We start from the raw sequence: 22101 nt of genomic DNA, 5'->3' as shown, positions 1-22101 counted from the left end.
GTTTACTGTATTTTTCGCTCTGTAAGATGCACTTTCCCCCTCCTATCCTAAAAAGTAAATGGAAATGTGTGTGCGTCTTATGGAGCAAATGCAGGCTTCTCCCTCTCGCTGGTCTAGCTTCTGGCTTAGCCACATGAAGCCTCCGCAGGGCAGCGGGGAGCCTTCATCTCGCTGCCCTGCGGAGGCTTTGTGTGGCTATCTGTGGCTTTTGCAGGTGGGGGAAGGGACAGAGCGCGGCTCTCTCACTTCCCCCACCTCCTGCAAAAGCCCCCAAGAGCCGCGCTCCCTTTAAAGAGCCGCACAGAGTGTATGTATGGCTCTTGGGGGCTTCTCCCTCCTCGGGGAAAAGCCTGCAAGCGCTGCACACACGCTCCATGCAGCTCGTGAAAGGGAGCACTGAGCAGAGCCTGGGATGCATACAGGCTCTGCTCAGCGCTCCCTTTAAATAATATTTTTTTTCTTGCATTCCCCCTTTAAAAACTAGGTGCGCCTTATGGTCAGGTGCGTCTTATGGAGCGAAAAATACAGTAAAAGTTTCTTTGATTGCCCCTGAACATTTGCCACCCTCCTCTGCCACACCAATGCAGCTTGCAACACGCTTTTGAGAACCATTGGTCTTGAAAAGCTTTGATAACATTCCAAGAGATAATGCACTACTGAAAAAACGTTCCTTTAGAAGTTATATGGCAGAGGGTTTTCTAGCAATGCCTGTGCAATGCAAACCACCGTGTTTCAAAGTGAGATGTGGATACATGGTGGTGGACACGCACCACGTCTCTGTAGCCAATTGCGTCTTCCCAGCACACCAGTACTATGTGTCCCTGTGTGTTGGCAGGTAACTGCTCCCACCCCCATAGAGACTATAATGTTGTCACAACACATCTGTCTTATATGCTACAAACATGTCAGCAGTGCCAGCCCTGACTTAATCATTTTTGTCCAGCATGCAGTTTAATCATCTTTGCGTTACCATGCTGCCCTCTAGTGCCATACTGGAAACAGTTGCTTTGAGTTTGCTATTTTGCAGGCAAGGCAGCCGGAACATTAATCTGAAATGTGGTTGTTAGCCTTGTGTCACTGTTTTTCTCATTGTAAGTGCCACTTGGACTGGCTGCTAATGCATTATGCTGTCTCTCTGGCCAGTACCGTATTTTTCGCCCCATAGGGCGCACCGGCCCATAGGACACACCTAGTGGTTTTTTTTTTTTTGGGGGGGGGAAATAAAGAAAAAAAAATTATTCCCCCCTAGTTGCGGGGCTGGGGCAGGGGAAGCCCGAGCTTCCCCAGCCCCCAGAACAGGCTGCTATCCGCTAGCCGTGGGAGAGCTGCGTGAAGTCGCACAGCTCTCCCACGGCTAGCGGAGAGCTGCACGAAGCCCGAAGCTTGGGGTGTGCTGAGCTTCTGGGTGCAGGCAGAATAGCCAAATTCAGGTAACGGGCTTGGATTCAGAGATGTCCTCCGTTGGCAGAAAAACACTTCCACTTGCGCAAGCCTGGTCCCTCTGAATTCGTTCAGCATAGGCCCCTACTCCGTGGCAGTGGATATAATGGGCAGAGGGAGTCAGGAAAACCCTTTTTCGTGAGAGCTTATTCGTCTCTGTATTCACCACACTGACTCCTTTGCAAGATGTCACCCTAAAACAGTTCTGGAAGACCTTTGGCAGGTTTAAAGAATTGAAGTAAAGCCAAGAGTCACCTCCAAAAAAATCACAGTTAACACTAAACTAATATTTGGAAATTAGTTTTAATATAATATAAAATAGATTTAGGAGCCCATTTGTACCCGTTGCGGCAGTTCAGGAGATCTGTTGGCGCACGATAGAGAGTACCTATGCATGGCTTATTACTGAGGAGGATGCCATAACAATAAGGATGAATTAAAGGCAAACACTCAGCAGGAAGGAGCAGAATTAAATAAGCCCATTATTATGCATAGGTGTTGCCTTGAAAAGAGGAATGAAAAAGAAATGCAATACGATAAGCTGTTTAGTTTAGCCATTTTTCATTTAAAACAGGCAGTGGAGGATATAATTGACTTAATATTTCGTATTTCATCAAGTGGTTGGATTTTACCTTTAATGGCTCTTAGCTAGCTTCTGATGGAATTTTGTTTGTGTTAAATTTTTCATTTTATTTATTTCCGGATTTTTTTAAACATGCAGTTAAATTTTATATGTGAATAGAGAAGAGAAAATATGTATGAAGTATGAAGTATGAAGACTTCTCTTTTCATAGCTCCTGGACAATTTTTGGTTTTATGTCAGTAAAACGTAAGTCTCTCCCCCCCTGCCCCAGCCTTTTTTTAAAAAAAAAGCTGTCCGCTTTAGAGGCAAACTCGGAATAAATAAAAATATATATAATATAACATTAATAAATTCAAAGAACCTTGGACAAATCTTGGAAGAAATAAGGAAGAGCGCAGCAAATCAAGGGGGATTGCTCGTTGCAAACTGAATGGGAGCATGCGGGGAACCATTTGCAGTGCTGATGGTCTTAGGGCCCTGGCAACTGACCAGCTTCTGATGCTGTCAATTTGCTATTAGGAAAAAAACCACCCAAGCCTCCTGTTTCAGCAGATGGGATATGTTGTGCATATATACACTCACGCAGTATTACTACAGGCTTCCTGCCAAGGTAAGTCCACGCTACATGAGAATGATCATCCTCTGGCTGTTGTGCTGCTAATACTGCAAAAGAGACCTTCCATTCCAGGAATGGTTCCAGGAGCAAAGTTTGTGAAGGCCAGGACCGTGGTAGAAAATATGAGTTTAAAATGTGTCAAAAACACCATGCTTCGTGCAATTTGCGAGGTTAATTTAAAATACGCTGCTTAAGTAAAAAAAATATTTTAGATTCATAAAGAGACTGCACATTCTTTTTGTATGTCTGTTTGAGGAAGGGGGTGGGCGTTTACATAGATCCTTTACAGAATCAATATAGTCTAATGATTGTCTACTGGTTGTGTAACCTGCTTATTGGGGATTGTCCACCAATCCGTTTGAAACACTAGTCTCTTCACAGTACAGATTATTTACGGCTGTTGTGGACCAAAACTACTAATAGAGTAAGACTAATTGATTTTTATTCATTTCTCTTAAGATGTTATGGCAAATATATTTTAGACTGAATTATTTAAAAATATCCACAGGAATGTCCATATTTCATGTTTTTCAATGAACTGTGCAAAGTTTCAATTCAGTATAATTTAACTATTTTGTTCCCATTTTTGCTAGTGTGCCAAGACGACACAACTTGGCTATTTTACCTGTAATTGATTAGCATATAGTTATTAGAATATATAGCACTAGCTTTTACAACTGAACTGCCATTGCTCTGCATTGAAATAATTATGGTAGCACAATTAAACACATCTTATTTGCAACCTTGTAATTAAAAACAAAAATCAACATGGTTTTATATTAATAACTGAATAAAAGTAATCTTTTAACTGTTTTTACAAAAAAGAAATTGCAACCTTTCAGCAGTTCCACTTGGTCAGGAGGACGTCCAAGTATATAAACATAATATGCTTGGACTTTGAGAAAAGATACTGACAAAAGACTCATGAGTAACTCTGAAACAGTAATAATATATTCTCAGAAGTCCTATTGAATTCTGAGGCGCTTACTCCCAGGTAAGTGGGGTTGGGTTGCAGGCTAAACCTAGCAAACATGGTAAATAGGGCTGGTCCGTTTTAGTTCAGTAACTGGCTAAACATAAAGTAGATGGAAGGAATAAACTTGTTTCAAAATGGAGGCAAGTAGGCAATGAACAGTACAAGGATCTGTATTGTGGATGTGGACCAGTGTTTTTATTTAACATCCAAAAATGAGTTGGGGGTAAAGAGTGAACAGTGAGGTAGCCAATTTGCAGATGACACTTGATTATTCAGGTGAATACTCAAGGAAAGAGATCCAACATAATTTCTCCAAACTGAATAATTGGGCAACAAAATGGCAAACAAGATTCAGTGCAAGTAAGTACGTAGCACTCATTAGGGGGAACGATTTCCAACTTCATATATACACTGATGGGATGTAAGAAAGCTGTGAAAAAGGGAAATTCCATACTTGGGATCATTAGGAAAGGGAATAAAAATAAAACTGCCAGCATCGGAAGACATTTATATAAATCTATTGAGTTGCCAAACTGTGGAATGCTGGGCACACTTAAATTAAATATAATTGAGCTGGAAATGGTGCAGAAAAGGGCAAACCCAGTGAGCAAATGTTAGAATTTCTTTCATAGGAGGAAAGCCTTTTCTTAAAAGGCAACAAATAGATGATCATGAATAGAATTTTAGAACATTACGCATGGTTTTGACGAAGTAGGTAGAGAAAATACTGTTCTCCCTCCCTTTTAAACCTAGAAAGTGGGGGGTCACCCTTTAAACCAGTGCGCCATAGATTCAGAACTGCTGTTAAATTACAATAAATGTACAGAATTTGCTGCCACAAGATATGGCGACAAAGCCCACTGGCTTAAATGAGTTTCAAAAAGGATTTAAATCCATGAGGTGAAATGATACTTCAGTTCTAATGGCCACAGCTAAAAGGGAACTCCAGAACGCCAGCCACATGGGGCCATTCTGCATTTACCATTTATAGTGGTGTAGCTGCTGTTTGATCCAGCGTTTGCCTGCTCCTTTTGGTCACATATCGCTGTTATTAGCAAGTGAGTATGCTGCTTTCCTTTCCACACAAATTGTGGGTTGTGCCTGTACTGAGAAAATATCCGTACCTGTAGTAGCCTTGTGTTCCTCCAGCCAGTAAATTCTGGAGTTATTTATTTGATCACTATTATTTATTTAATCAAATTACAAGTTTGCTTTTAAGAAAGGGGGAGCTTAATGTGATAAGGTGGGGTTTTTTGATTTACTTTATTTCTCTTCCCTTTTAGAAGAGTAATATCTTTTTAACAACAACAAAAAAATTCCAGTGTGATCTTTTGAAGAAAGATGACCGTTCATCTCTCTGAAAAAAAGGGCAATGTTTTACCTGACTTCCTGCATCTGAATGACTTGGGATGTGAATCTGTAGGAGGGAAGGTAAATTCAAAGAAATTCACCGAAACAAGAGAGGTTCATAAAAGTAGATGATGTTTAGCTTTTGTGCAGGGATTTTGAAAATTTATTTTTTTTAAAATCTAACTTCTAGCGATATAAAGTTGTTATCCTAATTATTATGATGCCGAGATGTGTTTGTCTGTTTGAAAATATTTTGGTAAAAAACCATAGATTTCCATAATTAATTTTGATAACATTTTCAAATGAAAGTGCTGCATAAAATATTAAATCAAAAGCAGCTCCTTCCTGCAGGGCTACAAACACAATTGCACACTTTCAAGTGTAATGTTGATGTTCTTGTGCAAATGGTATCACAGGTGCACAAGTTTAAGTGTTATTGAGGCAATAATAATAGCAGTTGAACTAGGATTTGTGTAGCCTCTTTCTCATATACAAGACACCCATTGGATTTGCCTTTTGTGTTATGTGGCATGAGCAAGCTGGTGCAATTGGATATCATCCTACAGCACCTTAAGCAATTTAAAACCATATCAAATATAGAACACGATAAGTATAATAGCAATAATAATAATGATGATAATAATAATTCATCTGTAGCATTTGATTCATTTCAAGATATCCAATGTATCCAGCAAGCCATTCTGGTAAAGATTAAAAAACAGAATTCACTACTCATTGACCCCCCCCCCCCGCACTAAAAGTCATTGTGAACAAATGCAGTTTTAGAGCTCACATAAAAAAACCAAGGTGAGGGCTGATAGTATGTCTCAGGGAAAGGAATTCCATAACTTGGGGGGCCATCACTGAGAAGGCCCTGTCCCTCATACCAGCCTGCCTAATCTCAAAGAGAGATTTCCAATGTCGCATGTAAAATAAAATTAGTAGTTACATGTAAATTGCAGCTGTAATTCATGCTTCTTTTTTATTTTGTAAAGGTTTTATTTGCAACGGATGACTTTTTTGCTCCTGCAGAAAATCTCTTAAAGGTAGGTATGCAATATCTATATGGCTCTTCTTTGGATTGCAGATGTATTCTGGTGATAAAGGCCACTGCGATCCACTGATGAAGGGTGGTATATAAATTTAATAGATAAATAAAGGCCAATTAACATTCTAACACTTAAGGTATTGTTGCACAATTGCCTTTTCCAAGCTGTGAAAAGTTTGGGGGGGGGGCACACACTACAGAGTTTCCTTTCCTTTGTATAAGAATAAGCATTTGGCCAATTGTGGTAGTGATAATATACAGTAGTTAGATATTTTCAGACTCTGGCCTTAATGACTGTACATGGAAGAGTGTCTCTTAGGTGGTACTGGTGTGCAACGTCACTTATTTCAAATGGCCTTACATTACAAGGGCTCCCCTTATAAACTAGCTCTGCTTCATTTGGGGTTGTAGCCCACCACATTTCTGAATTGAATCCCATCCTCAATGGCACCACTATATGGTAGCTGCTGTTCATGTGCTAGGCCTTTTTCAGACTGACATCAATCTCAAGGGAATGGCCATAGGCGTTTAGCCAGCCCACTAGCCCTCCTCTTGCCCAGTTCACTTTTAATTTGGTTCATTTCACATAACGAACACAAAACCCCCGAATCAAGGCATTCTGAAGCACCTACTATAAACATATAAACATTCTGTCAGCCTTAAATCTTATTAAAATGAAGGGCATAATGTAAGCACTACCTTAATCTTTTTTATATATGTTTGCTTAGAAACAAAGACCAGCATATCATGCAGACCTATTCACTGAGTTTGGGAAGTGGAGGGATGGATGGGAAACCAGGAGGAAGCGCATTCCAGGTAAAACAGCTGAACCGACATTTATTTATTTTTAGAAGACTTTTCTTTTTTGAGAGAATTTCTGAGATTATGGTAAGGAATCTTGTAAATAAATAGGATGGAAAATTTCCTAAATCTACATATATTAACTTTGGTTGGGTGTTGCAATTTAAAGGTTCTTCCTTTGCCTCTTAGGTCATGACTGGTGCATCATTCAACTGGGGGTGCCAGGTACGATTTATGGGTTTGAGGCAGACACATCTTACTTTGCTGGAAACTGCGCTCCTCAGATATCAATCCAAGCTGCTTGCTTGAAGCCAGGTAAGTTAAGACCTCAGGAACTTTGTAGAGGTTCTGATTATGCTGTATCAGAACACGGAAAGGTGACAGGAAAGGGATCCTAGCGGGAGCAACATCAGGAGAACAGTCACGTTGCCTGAAACCCAGTGGGAGATGAGCATCATTGAGAGAGACCATACTTTTCTTCAAGGTCTAGGGCCATAGCTGTCAACTTTCAGATTTGAAAATAAGGGATCAGCAGCCTCACCTGTCCCGGGGACAGTCTACGGGTTATCTAACAATCCAGGATAGCAGCGGGAAGCAGTGCTGGAATAAGGGAATTTCCCGCAAAAAAAGGGGAAGGTTGACAGCTATGTCTAGGGCTAGAGCAGGCATAGGCAACCTTGGCCCTCCAGATGTTTTGGGACTACAACTCCCATGATCCCTAGCTGACAGGACCAGTGGTCAGGGATGATGGGAATTGTAGTCCCAAAACATCTGGAGGGTCGAGTTTGCCTTTGCCTGGGCTAGAGGTTACGAAAAGTCATGGAGGGAGCAAGGGAAGCCCAACATGGACCCTCAGGAGGAGGGCTTGGCTATTGGGAAAGTGTGAAGGAGACTTTTTCAGGTTTAGCTACCAGGCACAGGATATCTAGGGGCTAATACAGGCGCTGGAGATCAAAAAGCCATAGTAATGTTTCACCATTCATGTCTCTGCTTGTTTCTAATCTTCTGTGTGGATAGTTACTGGCACAGAGCTATGCTGACTATAAATGAACAGCAAGGGTATCCAGATACCTCAGTTGGTAGAGCATGAGATTCTTAATCTCAGAGTTGTGGGTTTGAGCACCACGTTGGGCAAAAAGATTTCTGCATTGTAGAGGATTGGCTAGATGGTCCCTTCCCACCATACAATTCTATGATTTAATGTCTGAAATGGCACAAATGTGACTAGGAGAGTGTGCACTGATTATGATGCATTCATCCCACGTGCTGCTACATTGTGCTAATCCCAACCTCATCTGCATCACAGGGACATCCTGACAGAAGCTTTCTTTACCCCAACAATATCAATGTAGTAAACGGCAATGGTCGTGTTGGCAATGATGGAAGGGGGTTTGTCTCTCACATATCAGCAGCTTTTCATTTTTTCATGTTTCTGCACATGGTGTTCAAGGTTATGTTTAGTTTGCTCTTTAGTCTCCCCAAAGGACCCCTGCCCCCTTTGCCCTACAGTAGATACCCTGTTGCTAATATAATATTTTACGAGATAAAATAGTGAATCTAAACAATTAGCTTTCGGAAGTGGATGTGGAATAGGTTTTGATTATGCCCATATTATCTACTTAAATTTCTGTTGGGCATATTGTCTTTGCAGAGGAGGTACCAGCGCTGCCAGCAAGAGGGAACAGAATAGGAACAGCCGCTTCGGATGAAGAGCTGAGGATTGTCAAGGAGGTAACTGGGATGCCTGTGTAGGAAAAGCACCAGATAACACTGAGATAACACTAAAATTACTGTGTTTTATCAAAATGTTAAGGCACATTATTTTAGACTACTTTCACCGCCTATTAGTGTGGAGCAGTACCTATTTATCTACTTGCACTGGTGTGCTTTCGAACTGCTAGGTTGGCAGGAGCTCACCCCGTCACGGGGATTCGAACCACTGACTTTCTGATCAGCAAGCCCTAGGCTCAGTGGTTTAGACCACAGCGCCACCCGTGTCCCAATGAAATTGCCTCTTGGCATCTGCAAAATACGAAGGTGGGGTAAGGGGATAGGCTGCACCATGCAGATGCCACATATATGGAGTGACTAGCAGCAACCAATGGTGATAAAGGCCTATTATGCTTCTGAACTCTATACTACCTTCTGCTTCTCTGAACCATCTCCCACATATCCCCTCTTTCTCAATTTATTTACCCACAGCTCTCTCTGCAGCCCTAATCTCTAAAGCCTACTTTACAAATAATGATAAGAAATGAGTTGTTAAACCACAAGTTAACTATGAGTTATCCCAGACCACCAAACAAGCCATGGCTTGTTTCTCCAAAGAGAGCCAGTGTGGTGTAGTGGTTAAGAGCGGTAGTCTCGTAATCTGGGGAACTGGGTTCGCGTCTCCGCTCCTCCACCTGCAGCTGCTGGGTGACCTTGGGCTAGTCACACTTCTCTGAAGTCTCTCAGCCTCACTCACCTCACAGAGTGTTTGTTGTGGGGGAAGAAGAGAAAGGAGAATGTTAGCCGCTTTGAGACTCCTTAGAGTATCATAAAGCGGGATATCAAATACAAACTCGTCCTCCTCCTCCTCCTCTTCTTCTTCATGGCTTGTTTCTCCAAAGTTTGTGCTGTTTTCTAGCTGCTCTTGCCTCATGCTTCATGGCTTTTATAATTCAGTGAGCGCCTGGAGTGCCAAACAAGCCAAGGTTAAGGAAGGGTGATGGGTCCTTACATATCACCAAGCCATAGTTAAAACAAACCAAGGTTAGTAAGCCACCAACAAACCATAGATTCAGATTGTTGGCAGTAAACAAACCATTGTTAAAGCTGCTGGCCTGGGTTCACACATAACAGTATGCCATTTTTAAATTAATGCAACATTTGTAAAGGGGAATATACAAGAGTTTGTGATAGGGTATAAGCCTATGTGCTTACAATTGTTGTATGTGCAAAGGCTCTGCTTCAATCTGTGGATATCAGTGGTGGGGCTAACACAGAGAGCAATGCAGGGGAGTCCAGCAACATTTCTCACTATGCACAGAATACATAAAAGAGAGCATGTGAATTGTGATGAAAACATTCTCCTATCACCGCTCCTGCTTTTGATGCACTTAGGTAGATCTTAGATATTTCTATACTTGTCAAATGGCTATAAACAACGGGTATTTGGAATTTCCCTGGAGTAAACAAGTAAACAGGATGGGGACCACAAGTGGCCTATGGGGTTGTGCTATGAATGGCTGGTTTACCAGATCACACCTATCTACAAGTTTGTAACATTAGTCACCTACTAAGCTTGCTAGAAAAGGAAAGGGACGCGGGTGGCGCTGTGGGTAAAAGCCTCAGCGCCTAGGGCTTGCCGATCGAAAGGTCGGCGGTTCGAATCCCCGCAGCGGGGTGCGCTCCCGCTGCTCGGTCCCAGCGCCTGCCAACCTAGCAGTTCGAAAGCACCCCCGGGTGCAAGTAGATAAATAGGGACCACTTACTGGTGGGAAGGTAAACGGCGTTTCCGTGTGCTGCGCTGGCTCGCCAGATGCAGCTTTGTCACGCTGGCCACGTGACCCGGAAGTGTCTCCGGACAGCGCTGGCCCCCGGCCTCTTGAGTGAGATGGGCGCACAACCCCAGAGTCTGTCAAGACTGGCCCATACGGGCAGGGGTACCTTTACCTTTACCTTTAAGCTTGCTAGAAAGCACATCAAAGTGCAAGTAGATAAATAGGTACCTCTCCGTCAGGAAGGTAAATGGCATTTCCGTGCACTGCTCTGGTTCGCCAGAAGCAGCTTAGTCATGCTGGCCACATGACCCGGAAGCTGTACGCCGGCTCCCTCGGCCAATAAAGCAACTTTACCTTTAAGCTTGCATTAAAGAGGCCAATTTTAGTGGCACTGCGCATTTCAAAAGTTTTACATCTGAGTTACGTAAGCACCCTAAATATTTTAAAGGTAGTCTTATTATGGGCGTGGGGCCACCTCTATACCAGCTCAGGTGTATTAAAAAGAAATCTAAGTAAAGTTATAATTTCCTTGAAAGTTAACCAGCTAATGAATATTTATTTTTAGATGAGGTCAGATGAATGGACTTCCTTAGTTCCCATCTCAAAGATAAAATCAGGAAACCTTGATGCTGCCCACAACTATTTTGTCGCAACTTCGAAGCAAAAATGGACACACTTAAGACTCAACATATATCCAGGTAAGATCCCTATCAGAGGAAAGGAACTTGTGAGCTTCCAGATGTTGCTGAGTGGTAAGTCCAGTTATCCCTGACTATTGGCCATGCTGGCTGGTACTGATGGGAGTTGGGAGACAATGAACATCTGGAGAACCACAGTGATGGAGCTGCACCACAGCTGTATATGTAACACCATTTGCTCGCATTCTTTCCTTGTTATTTCTGTCTCTCCCTTAACAATCATCATAGCATATATTAAGTTATATCCATCATATATTATTGTAAAATGTAACTACTAAAAATATAGAAATGTGCATATGCATTATTTTCTCTAATCAAAATATGTGCATCCTTTTCTTCTGGCGTGAAACCAGAATTAAAACGCTTTCCCCTTCCCAGATGGTGGAATTGCACGTTTAAAAGTGCACGGTACAATGCAGAGAGAATGGCCACTCTCTGGCCTGAACCACTTGAGTGATTTGGTGGCAATGGTGAACGGAGGTGTCTGTGTTGGATACAGTGATGCTCAGTTAGGCCATCCTGGGAATATTTTAGGTAAGAATCACACCAGGCTTTGTTTATAGTCACTGATTTGGTTTCATATAATGCAGTGTGAGCATGATGTTTTCGTGAAATTAAGCTGTCAACTTTTTAGTGAACCGCTAAACAATCCCTCACAATTGTTGTTTATGGGAATAATCCATAAAATACTATGCCCATTAATGGCATGTATGCTCAGTAAACCCAAGTGAAATAAACAGGCATGGTGCAAGCAGTAGTGTTTGGTGAATTCCATTCTGTTTTAGCTGAGAGTCCAATGACATTGGTTAAGCATGATATTTTGCCCAGCTGAAAATAGTTTCTCCAGTTTATAGGTACAGTAGATGAATGGGCAGAGCAAGGCAGAGAATTTTGGATATAATTTTTCAGATATATTTTTTCATACTCATTTCCCCTAGCATCAGGAAATTGCAGTGGGTAGTGGTTCACACATTCAGCTTCCTCCTGAGGAGAATGTAATTTCTGGTATTTCTTTTTTCCAAGACTTATTACAAAACAGGGGAACAGAGAACCACTAGTCTTTAACACAGTATTCGTTCCCCTAAACAGCCCGTTCTTGGATTCCTCTTGTTTCCCAAGACTGCTTTTTGCCTGGCAGTTATAAATCTTCAGACTTCTTTGCTATTTATAGCAGAATTCCAAACACATGGTCATGGAAAATGAAGGAAAAAATATATATATATAAAGGAACAGAGTAAAAATCATGTCTAGATGAAGGATTTGTATTAGAAAGAACCAGCTAAATAAGGTATTAATATATATCTGCAATATGGATGCAAATCAAATGTGATCTACCATGAACACTAAATTCTGGGTTGCAATATTTAGTTATTGAATTAGTTTGATTAATTAATTGAAAACGGTTTTGTCAGCTACAAACATGCCTGTAACGGTTCTAGGGGTTGCTCGTGCGTAAGTCGGCGCCACGCTTGGCTGAGTTACCTGGGTGAACCCTATCTGTCCGGACAATCACTCACCCGTGGCTGTCTCAATCGCTGGCAGAATCCGTCAGTGGGCGTTTCTTGAACTTCTTCCAGCAAAGAAGCTCTTTGACGCCTAGTCTCCGCCTACTCTCCCTGCGCGGAAGCCTTCTGCGCAGGGAGGGTGTGGGCAGCGGAGGACCCGTGCTCTCCCCGCTGGTCTCCGGCGAAGAGTCATGGAGCCACCTCGCCGATTCCCCCATCTGCCCCCCTTCTCCACTAGTGTTATGCTGATTTCCTTCCCCAGAAGATGGGCTGCTTCTCTCCCTCCCGGTACGCTCTCCAGAATCCCTCTGGAGCCCTTCCTCTCCCTCTGGCTCCGATGGCAGTTCCCTGACAATGCCACTTATTAATTAGGGAACCCATAAGCACAGGAATGTGCTTAATGAAAATTTTGACACCCTTGTATTTGAACAGCAGATCGATATGCCATATCAGAAACTCATTTTGAAACTTCACTCGAATTAATGTTTAATATGCACAAGTCCAAATCCCTATTGGGTATGCAGAACTAATTGTGTGGTTCTTTGGAACTTGGCTAAAGCATTTTTCCCCTTGGAAACTGTTGTTTTATTGTTAAAGAAATTTAATTAAGAAATCATCATTAAGTGACCAATTACATTATTTACAGTTAATTAGCTGAGGTTTATCTCATCAATAGATAGCCCTACTAAATTCAGAAAAAAATCACTTTATAAAATTGAGGAATAAGGTGATTCATAGTTAAGACTTTTGAGTTATTCTCTCTATATAGTGTCTCTACTCTTTTGTTTTGGTGACTGGTTAGGACCAGGAAGAGCAAAGTCCATGAAAAATGGATGGGAAACAGGCAGAAGTCTGCAAAGGCCACCCATTTTAAAGGTAAGAAACAAATTATTTATAACAACTCCTATCCAATTCCTAAACATAATTCATACACGGAAGAATACTGATCTTTAGAAGCTGCAATGAATGTAAGATTTTCAGTATTCTTCAGCTATTTCTTGTCATTAAAGTGTTTTATTGATCTTTATGATGCCTCCCACAACAACAAACACAAACAACAGTATACTGAAACAATACGTTTCCAGACAAGATGCAGTTTTTTGAGCGAAGGAGCTAACATGGAAACTGCTGCGTATTGGAATCCCCCACAAATGGATATTAATATATGACTGGATTACGAGGGGGAATCAACCACTAAAAAAAAGTCTTCCTTTTAATTCCAGCTTGGTGACAAAGGGATCTTACTTGTACCCGGAAGTGAATGGGCAGTCTTTCGATTGGGACATTCAGGTGTTATAACGCACATAGAAATAGACACCAGTCACTTTAAAGGTACAAATTTCTTGTTATGTTAGTCTTATGTCAAACCCTCTTTACCTAGATAACTCTGTGAAAAGTTTACTACTATTCAATGTGTTTCCAAAGATTTTGGTCCAAACAGATAGATAGATAGATATGGAAGATTTTGTTAAAATTCAGCAGATTTTGTAATACTAAATCGAGCATAATGAATGTTTTAAAATTTTGTCCCTCCTTTCAAGCTGTAAGAGTCAGGCAGATGTTTTAAGAAGCAGGCTGTAGTGGGTAATATTCATATTTCACCTTTGAAAATGCCACAGAGTACTACTATATAATCTGTGCAGTATGATCCTAAGCATGTTTATGGGGGGGGGGGGGCTCTTATCACTGAATTCAGTGGAGTTTTACCTCAGCAAGTGTGCAAAGCGTTCCAATCTTAAAATGCAACCATATATCTCTTTACTCAGAAGTAATACTTACTGAGTTGAATGGGACTTCTTCCTGGGTAAGTGTATATAATATTGCAGCCCTAATTTATTTGGAAGGAACTATTAGTATATCACATTCAATTATTTTATTTTACTACTAGGAAACTTTCCAGATACATTTAAACTTGAGGCCTGTATTTTGAATACAGAAGAAGAAAATGAATATAATGCACAAAAGTGGGCTTTGAAGCAAGGTCCAAAATGGAACACACTGGTACCTGCAACAAAGGTCAGCTTTGAATCTCTAGATCAACTGAATATGAATACATCTATATTATGGGTGGGAAGCACTTTACAAAAAGCAATTATGAGTTCCAGAAAAACAAAAGCCACAAACATACAACACCCACAAAGCGTGTTCTCCTTCATGGAGAGCACGTGTTGCAGTGGGGTCTAACAGGACACCCCCTCTTGGTTGCTGGGCGGGACCATTTGGATGGCCATGACTGTGATTGGGCCAATTTGGGTTGTTGGGGGGATTTTGATGCTACCATTTAGAGGGTTGGCCCGAAGGTTATGTATTCTTGGCATGTAGCCTTTTTCAGTCTCTTTTGCTGCATGCATCGGATCGCTCGCCCACCCTTCCTAATTTAGGGTTGTTGCGTTTGAAATTGCTATGCCTGTCATGGGGTCGTCTGCTTTTGGGGCAGGGACCCGGTAGGAATTTTGTCCATTTGGCAGATTGGCTGGTGCTATTTGGTTTTTGCCTACTGCGTAGCAAATCGTCACAACTCGTAAGGTTGCGGTTAGGAATTGGTTAATTTTTGGTTGGTGGAGGGGATGTGGTTGGCAGTGCTGGCCCCTCCAATGCTGCTGCTGCAAGGGAATTCCGTTAAAGGAATCAAGGGGCTTGCCATGCTTTCGTCCAAATCCCTAGTCTGGGGCTTGGGCCGCCCAAGCCCCCGGGAGCATGTGGGGAGAGGTGAGGGTCTGGTGCCCGGCTCCATTCTCTCCCCAATATTGTTTTCCCTCACTGGCTTTCGCTGGAATCCGGAAGTCAGTTCTGTCCCTGGATGGGGACAGATAGTTGGAACCAATGCCTACGCAACCACTCACATTTATGTACAGTGGTACCTCGGGTTACATACGCTTCAAGTTACAGACGCTTCAGGTTACAGACTCCGCTAACCCAGAAATATTACCTCAGGTTAAGAACTCTGCTTCAGGATGAGAACAGAAATTGTGCTCCGGTGGCGTGGCAGCAGCGGCAGGCCCCATTAGCTAAAGTGCTGCTTCAGGTTAAGAACAGTTTCAGGTTAAGAACAGACCTCCAGAACGAATTATGTACTTAACACGAGGTACCACTGTATTTTAATATAGTTGTGGCCAAAAATATGCCAAAAATCTTAAACAAAAATTCTGTATAAATTTAGATTTATTTAGGGGGTGGCTGGGGAACTTCGACACACAACTAGACAAAAAATATAAGATTGGAATGAGAATCTTGTCTGCAACTACTATTACCAAATTTATTGTCTTCTTTCTCCCCCAGCTTAAACCTCATACGAGACATTTTTTTTATGGTACTGCCATAAAGATGCTGGATGTGTTTACTCATGTGAAACTTACTTTTGCTCCTGATGGAGGTGTAAGTAGGATGCGTCTCTGGGGATTTCCACGGGCCCTGCCAGACATGAGGAAGTAAAAATGTTCTCAGGAAAAAGGCTCTGCAGAATTTCACTCATGGTTAATACAAGCCCGAATACAATTCATCTATCTGCATTCATTGAATTATACAGTTTTCCACATCATTGGTTCAAATGCAACAATTTGTTACGGTTGTACAATAACATCATTTCTCTAGCTGAATGAATAATTTACATATATATTTGCTAACAGGTTATCGGATTTGGAAAATGGCATTATTTATTAAACAATGTTAAGAGGCAATGAATGCAGCTGTCGGACAGATAGAGCACATAAGGTAGAAAGGTTTTGTTTTTGTTTTTTAAAGCGCAGTTACATATCAAGCCGGTTATATTGTTTAGAGTGTTGGACTAGGAATTGTGAGACCCGGATTCAAATCTCCACACAGCCATGAAGCCTACAAGTTGACCCTGGGCCAGTCAGATACTCTTAGTTTCTTGCCTCAAAGGGTTGTTGTGAGGATAAAACAGGGAAGCGGCAGAACTGCATTTGCCACCTTGAGCTCCTTAGGTGAGAGGTGGGATATTAATGTAATAATAAATAACCAGGACTGACCCAAGACAGTTTGCTGCCTGGTGTGTGGCACTGCAAAAGGCCTCCCCTGCCCTGTCAATGTCATAGAATCATAGAGTTGGAAGAGACCACAAGGGCCATCGAGTCCAACCCCCTGCCAAGCAGGAAACGATAGTACCCAAAGCAGATAGTACCCAAAGCAGAAAATCACAGTTCTCCCATCCCTGACAATAAGAATAAAATTTTAAAAAACTAATAATTTAATGGGACACAAAATCACCTACCTGAGGTTTTCCCCTCATTCTGCCTTGTGTGAGGACCAGCCCTATTCATTAAAATAATAATAATAATCCTATGTGTAATCTAATTTTCAGTTTTGCTTGCATTAGTCCGGAATATCCAAAATATGACCTCATATATGATGCCGTTTATCACAGCCTTATTCTATGCTAACTTGGAATAATAAATAATGATAAGAATTATTCCTGCTTAATTTGATTGAAGAATTTGAGCAAGTGTGCTTAGGAGTGCAACGTTAAGTGATGCTGATCACAAATAGCTGAGAGATTCTGGAACTGTTAATTATCAAAACAGAGAGCAAAACTGCATTGAACATCTGTGCAAGAATATGCTTCAGTATGTTTGAAGTTTGTGTGCTAAGAATCAATCTTGCATTATTATTATTTTTTGCTTAGATAGTTGTGCCTATCTTTTCGTTTGCCATCTAAAATTGAATTATGTTATAATAAAAGAATACTTACCCTTCCTGGTTTGTACATTGCATATTTTATATTCTGTGCTTCCATCTTTTCCTATTGACCCAAAAAAATTATTTAACTTTTGTTGGTGCTTCTGGTTGTTTGTTTTGTTTTGGAGATCTCCTACTCAATCACCTTTCTTTGTGGTTAACTTTGCCCCAGACATGGGTAGGCAAAGTAAGGCCTGGGGGCCAGATCCGGTCCAATTACCTTCTAAATCCAGCCTGCTGATGGTCCTGGAATCAGCGTGTTTTTACATGAGTAGAATGTGTCCTTTTATTTAACATGCATCTCTGGGTTATTTGTGGGGCCTGCCTGGTGTTTTTACATGAGTAGAATGTGTCCTTTTATTTAAAATGCATCTCTGGGTTATTTGTGGGGCATAGGAATTCGTTCATTCCCCCCCCCCCAAAAAAATATAGTCCTGCCCCCCCAAGTTCTGAGGGACAGTGGACCGGCCCCTGCTGAAAAAGTTTGCCGACCCGAGCTAAAACGGTGGGGGTTGGAAAACGGATGTATAACACCCCTTTATTCTAGTAAGAATAAACGAAAAGATTTGATGAAAATAAATAGGCCTGCTTCTCTGAGTGCTCCATGAATGGGAGAACGCCCCTTTTTAGAGCCAAGTCACATGTAATAATAAAAATAATATATTGAAAAAAAACACATGGTTAGATACTCAGCATGGTATTGAACTGGGATTGATTTAAGAGTAGACCCAATGAAATTAATAAATAGGACTAAGCTTGGCCCACTCTGGGTAAAACAGAGTTGAATCCCAGGGCCGGATTTAGGTTTGATAAGCTACTGAAGGTAATGGGGCCCTTTATACATCCAGCTGTCCTTTGCCAACAACAAATTGTTGCCGTTTTTTGTGTTGAATATATGGTAAATGGTAATTTATGGACCTAACAGGTATCTAAAGCCATTTGCCACTGTTGATGTATGTAGGTTTTATTTTATTTGTTTTTTATCTTATATTTTGGAAATGTACATCCAGATTTTTTTTTTCCTTTAAATTTTTTGGGGTCCCCCAAGAGAGTGGGGCCCTAAACTATAGCTTGTTTAGCTTATGCACTTATCAAAACAAAAATAATAGTAATAAAAAACAAACAAAAAAATCCTTCCAGTAGCACCTTAGAGACCAACTAAGTTTGTTGTTGGTATGAGCTTTCATGTGCATGCACACTTCTTCAGATAGGGCTATGCTCGTTTACCTAGGAGTCAGCCGCAATGAACACGATTTGGCATTGCACTGGGAGGCTTAAAAAACGTTTGCTTGCTTGTATCCCTCTCTCACACAAAGTCACGCCCTGAGCCGGCCTCCCCTTCCAATATCTTGCTTTCCAAACGATCAGGTCCCAGCTGATTCTTGCAAAAGAAAAAAAAAAAAAGGGGGGGGGGGAGATCTGTTTCCTCCTTATTTTGAAATGCCCTCCCTTTCCCACAAGTGCATTTGCGTTGCTTCGAGAGATCTGCAGAAGGTTGTGCAGATTTAGCAGGGCTGGCTGGTCGGTTGTTTTCTCAGTTCTCTCAACGAAGCCGGGAAACACACAACATGGGTTTTGTTTTGTTTGCATCAAGGAGAAGGCATAGCAATAAGCCCAGGCGGGACGCGAGGCAGCAATCGATCTGTGTTGTGTGGGGGGAAAAAACAGGAGACGGTGACCAGGAGAAGGAGAGGGGATAACTTTGCACCCCCAGAAGGGGGCGGGGTGCGTAGTTGCAACTCTCCGAGGAGACAGCAATGAGGAGGAAGAGGAAGGCGCTGCGGGGTTTTCACCCTTTTATTTTAAACTGGAAATGAAGCGCGCGGTGAGTGAGGACTTCTGGATAATGGAGAAACTCCCGAGGAAAGGAAGAGTCCTTGTTTTGAGGGGAGCTGGTCGTTGCTGCTACACGTTTTCCTTGACCCACAATAAGTGGGGCAGGCGGATCTCGCGCTTCCCGCCTTCCAAGGCTTCGGGATCGCGCGCAGCCCTCAGGGCGCGCCTGGGAATCCCTTTGCAGCCTGAGCCACCTCCCTCCCTCTCCCAATGCGTTTCCAGGGAAACCCTTGTGGGGACCTATTTTGTTGGCTGAGGGCTGCAGTCACAATCCTGCCACACACATGGCATGATGTCAGGCTTTTATGTATTGGGGGTGTGAGGCTCAGGTGGGAGAGAGAGAGAGAGAGAAAGTTGCCCCCTGGAAGACTTTGGGGTGGGGTGGGGTGTCCCCACTTTGGTGCCACTATGAAGTAGGTGGTTAGAGGTCTGAACAGGGGATCTGCAGCCACCTCCTCTGCCCCAGTTCCCTTTGCTTTGGGGTGTATGGGAGGGGTCCTGGATTTGTTTTGGGGGGTTTCCTTTTTTAAATGCACTGCTGTATATTTTGTGTTCTTGCCCAAACGCCACTCCTCCCCAGCCCTTGCTGTCTGTCTGAACTGGTGACTTCAGTATGGTGGGAGCGACTCGGCCTCGAGCCATCTATAGCTTGACAGATGTCACCCCTGCCCGGACGATTTGGGTGTACCGTAATGGCGACCCCTTCTATTTGGGAAGGAAGTTTGTGATCAACCACCGCTACGTGCCTAACTTCGAAGCCTTCATGATACAACTCAACGAAGGCGTGGCCACACCCTTTGGGGTGAGGAACATATACACACCCCGCCAAGGGCATTCGGTTATGGACCTGACCGACATTGAGCAAGGAGGCAGATACGTGGTTGCCGGCAGGGAAAGGTTTAGGAAACTGAAGTAAGTATGAAGAGGTTTGAACGGAGGCGATCAGGAACAATTTGGGTGATGCAGATGTAGTCTAGTGTATCAAAATGCGCAGGAAGTCGAGATTTCTCTTCAATCGGAAACCGGAGTGGCTTTCCAAGACATGCATATTGTAGAGAATTTTCAAATGTTAGCCTTGCATATGAAAGGATTGTCCCTGTATTTCCTAAGAAGATAGAATTGTAGAGCCTGGAAGGGATCCAAAGGGTCATTCCTGTGCAATGCAGGAATCACAGCTAAGGAATCTCTGAGGCTGACAGCCCAGCCACATTCCATTACCTAGGCTTGACACCTGAGTGTACTACACCAGAAAAATGTACCTGTGTTGCAAAAGGTTTTGTGTCCCCCTTTCATCATGTGGACTTTGCCACCTTGATTTGATTTTGCAATTCTGGCCTTTCAGATAGCTTACACTCTTTACAGAGACTGAATGCATCCAAACCATACCTGTGTAAAGGTAAAGGGACCCCTGGCCATTAGGTCCAGTCGTGACCGACTCTGGGGTTGAGGCGCTCATCTCGCTTTATTGGCCGAGGGAGCCGGCGTACAGCTTCTGAGTCATGTGGCCAGCATGACTAAGCCGCTTCTGGCGAACCAGAGCAGTGCACGGAAATGCCGTTTACCTTCCCGCCGGAGCGGTACCTATTTATCTACTTGCGCTTTGATGTGCGTTCTAACTGCTAGGTTGGCAGGAGCAGGGATCGAACCGCTGCCCTTCTGTTCGGCAAGCCCTAGGCTCTGTGGTTTAACCCACAGTGCCACCCACATCCCTGTGTAGACATACCCAAATAGGGACTGGCCTGAATACAGGACTGAGGAACCTGTGGCTCTTCAGATGTTGCAGGACTGCTACTTCCTTCACTGATCAGAGTTGAATGTAGTCCAAAAACATCTGAAGGACTCCCTGTTCATTACTCTTAACGCAAACAACTTATTTTCCTGCTTTGTGTCTTCTCCCTTTCCAGTCCTCTTTGATGGTGTTCACTATTATGCTCTCCGTTGCCAATCCTCTATCCTTCCCTCCTTCACTCCCTTGGTTACGAGCCCAAAACAAGTCTGCAGACTCTTATGATTACTTACTATTTCACTAAAGGGTGATTAAAACATCTAGGATTTCCAACTTAAATGTGAATCTGGAATACAACAGTAAAAAGCATTATACCAACGTGTTCCTGACATTGTTCTTGCTTGGTGAATTTAATGGAGAGAAGTGCAGGCAGAAATTGGAATCACTCACAGATAACAATTCTTTGAATACTGAAATGCAGCTTTCAAGGCCATTTATTTTAATTCTGAGCAGTGGTTTTGAGTAGGCTGTGTTTACATTCCTCTCTATGTTGTAAGTGCAAACCCGTTTGATCAGATTTTTGTTTGAACCTACTTATGCCCTCACAAATGCAGGATGACTGCTGTTTGCATTTGTTTATTAGTGTTTCAGGGCAGAGGAAATAAAATCCATTTCCTTGCTCTTCTCAGAGTTCAATACATTTGGAGTAAACATGGAATGCAGAGGTTTCACTGTAGGTTACAAGTCTGTAAAGTGCCTATAAATTTGTGAATTTGGATGCCTGTGAAGTGACTCTTCTTATACAGTTGAAGAATTGAAAATGACACCACACCACAGTAGATTTAGAATAAACTGAAAGATCCCAAGCACGTTCTGTTGATGGGTATGGTAAAATACAGTAACTTTATAGCGTCATTTTTCATTTTTTTATGCTTAAGCATTTTCTATGAGGCAGTCATTTGTGGAAAACTTGAATGTTTCTGAAACAACAGTCTTGTAGAACCTTAAAGAGTAACAAGTTTATTATTTACTTTACTTTATTTATTTATTGAATTTATATACCACCTTATACCCTCAAGTCTCAGGGCAGTTCACAGAATAAAATCAGAATATAAATACCACAAAATACATAATCAAAATAAAAACAAAACCACCCAGGAACCCTCCCCCTCAACACATTTTAAAAGGGCATAAGATGTCAAAGGAATGTTTTTGCCTGGCACCTAAAGGTGTATAATAAAGGCGCCAGGCAAACTTCCCTGAGTATTCCACAGACGGGGAGCCACTGCAGAAAAGGCCCATTCTCATGTTGCCACCCTCTGGGCCTCTCATGGAGGAGGCA

At 42.3% G+C, this 22101-nt stretch overlaps 2 protein-coding genes across 8 annotated transcripts in view; both read left to right on the top strand.

Annotated features, from left to right (window-relative positions):
• Positions 1–2988: 2988 nt before the first annotated feature.
• ALLC (allantoicase) lies at positions 2989–16001 on the top strand. 2 transcript variants are annotated; one of them, XM_079970003.1, is made up of 12 exons: positions 2989–3063; positions 4899–5046; positions 5961–6011; positions 6742–6829; positions 7004–7129; positions 8466–8545; positions 10865–10997; positions 11376–11531; positions 13305–13378; positions 13726–13834; positions 14391–14518; positions 15782–16001. In XM_079970003.1, exons 2-12 carry the CDS (start codon positions 4957–4959, stop codon positions 15932–15934), a joined length of 1188 nt encoding a protein of 395 aa, XP_079826129.1. In that variant the 5' UTR covers positions 2989–3063; positions 4899–4956; the 3' UTR covers positions 15935–16001. The 2 variants fall into 2 exon arrangements, with proteins under 2 accessions (XP_079826129.1, XP_079826130.1); XM_079970004.1 differs by lacking the exon at positions 2989–3063 and adding an exon at positions 3498–3633.
• A 3184-nt stretch (positions 16002–19185) lies between these two features.
• DCDC2C (doublecortin domain containing 2C) overlaps positions 19186–22101 on the top strand; it is a 58426-nt gene continuing 55510 nt past the window's right edge. For 4 of the 6 annotated variants that reach the window (XR_013837007.1, XR_013837008.1, XR_013837009.1 and 1 more), the window contains exon 1: positions 19187–19945. Coding sequence is in view for 2 of the 6 variants with exons in the window: in XM_079969898.1 (XP_079826024.1) it covers positions 19647–19945 (299 nt within the window). In the remaining 4 variants the exon portion in view is untranslated. Of the gene's footprint in view, positions 19946–22101 lie in introns of all 6 variants that reach the window. The other 2 variants (XR_013837006.1, XM_079969899.1) reach the window with 2 other exon arrangements.

Source organism: Podarcis cretensis (genome assembly GCF_951804945.1).
Source record: "Podarcis cretensis genome assembly, chromosome: 3".
Classification (NCBI taxonomy): Eukaryota; Metazoa; Chordata; class Lepidosauria; order Squamata; family Lacertidae; genus Podarcis; species Podarcis cretensis.
This window is presented reverse-complemented; position numbering and strand designations above follow the sequence as displayed.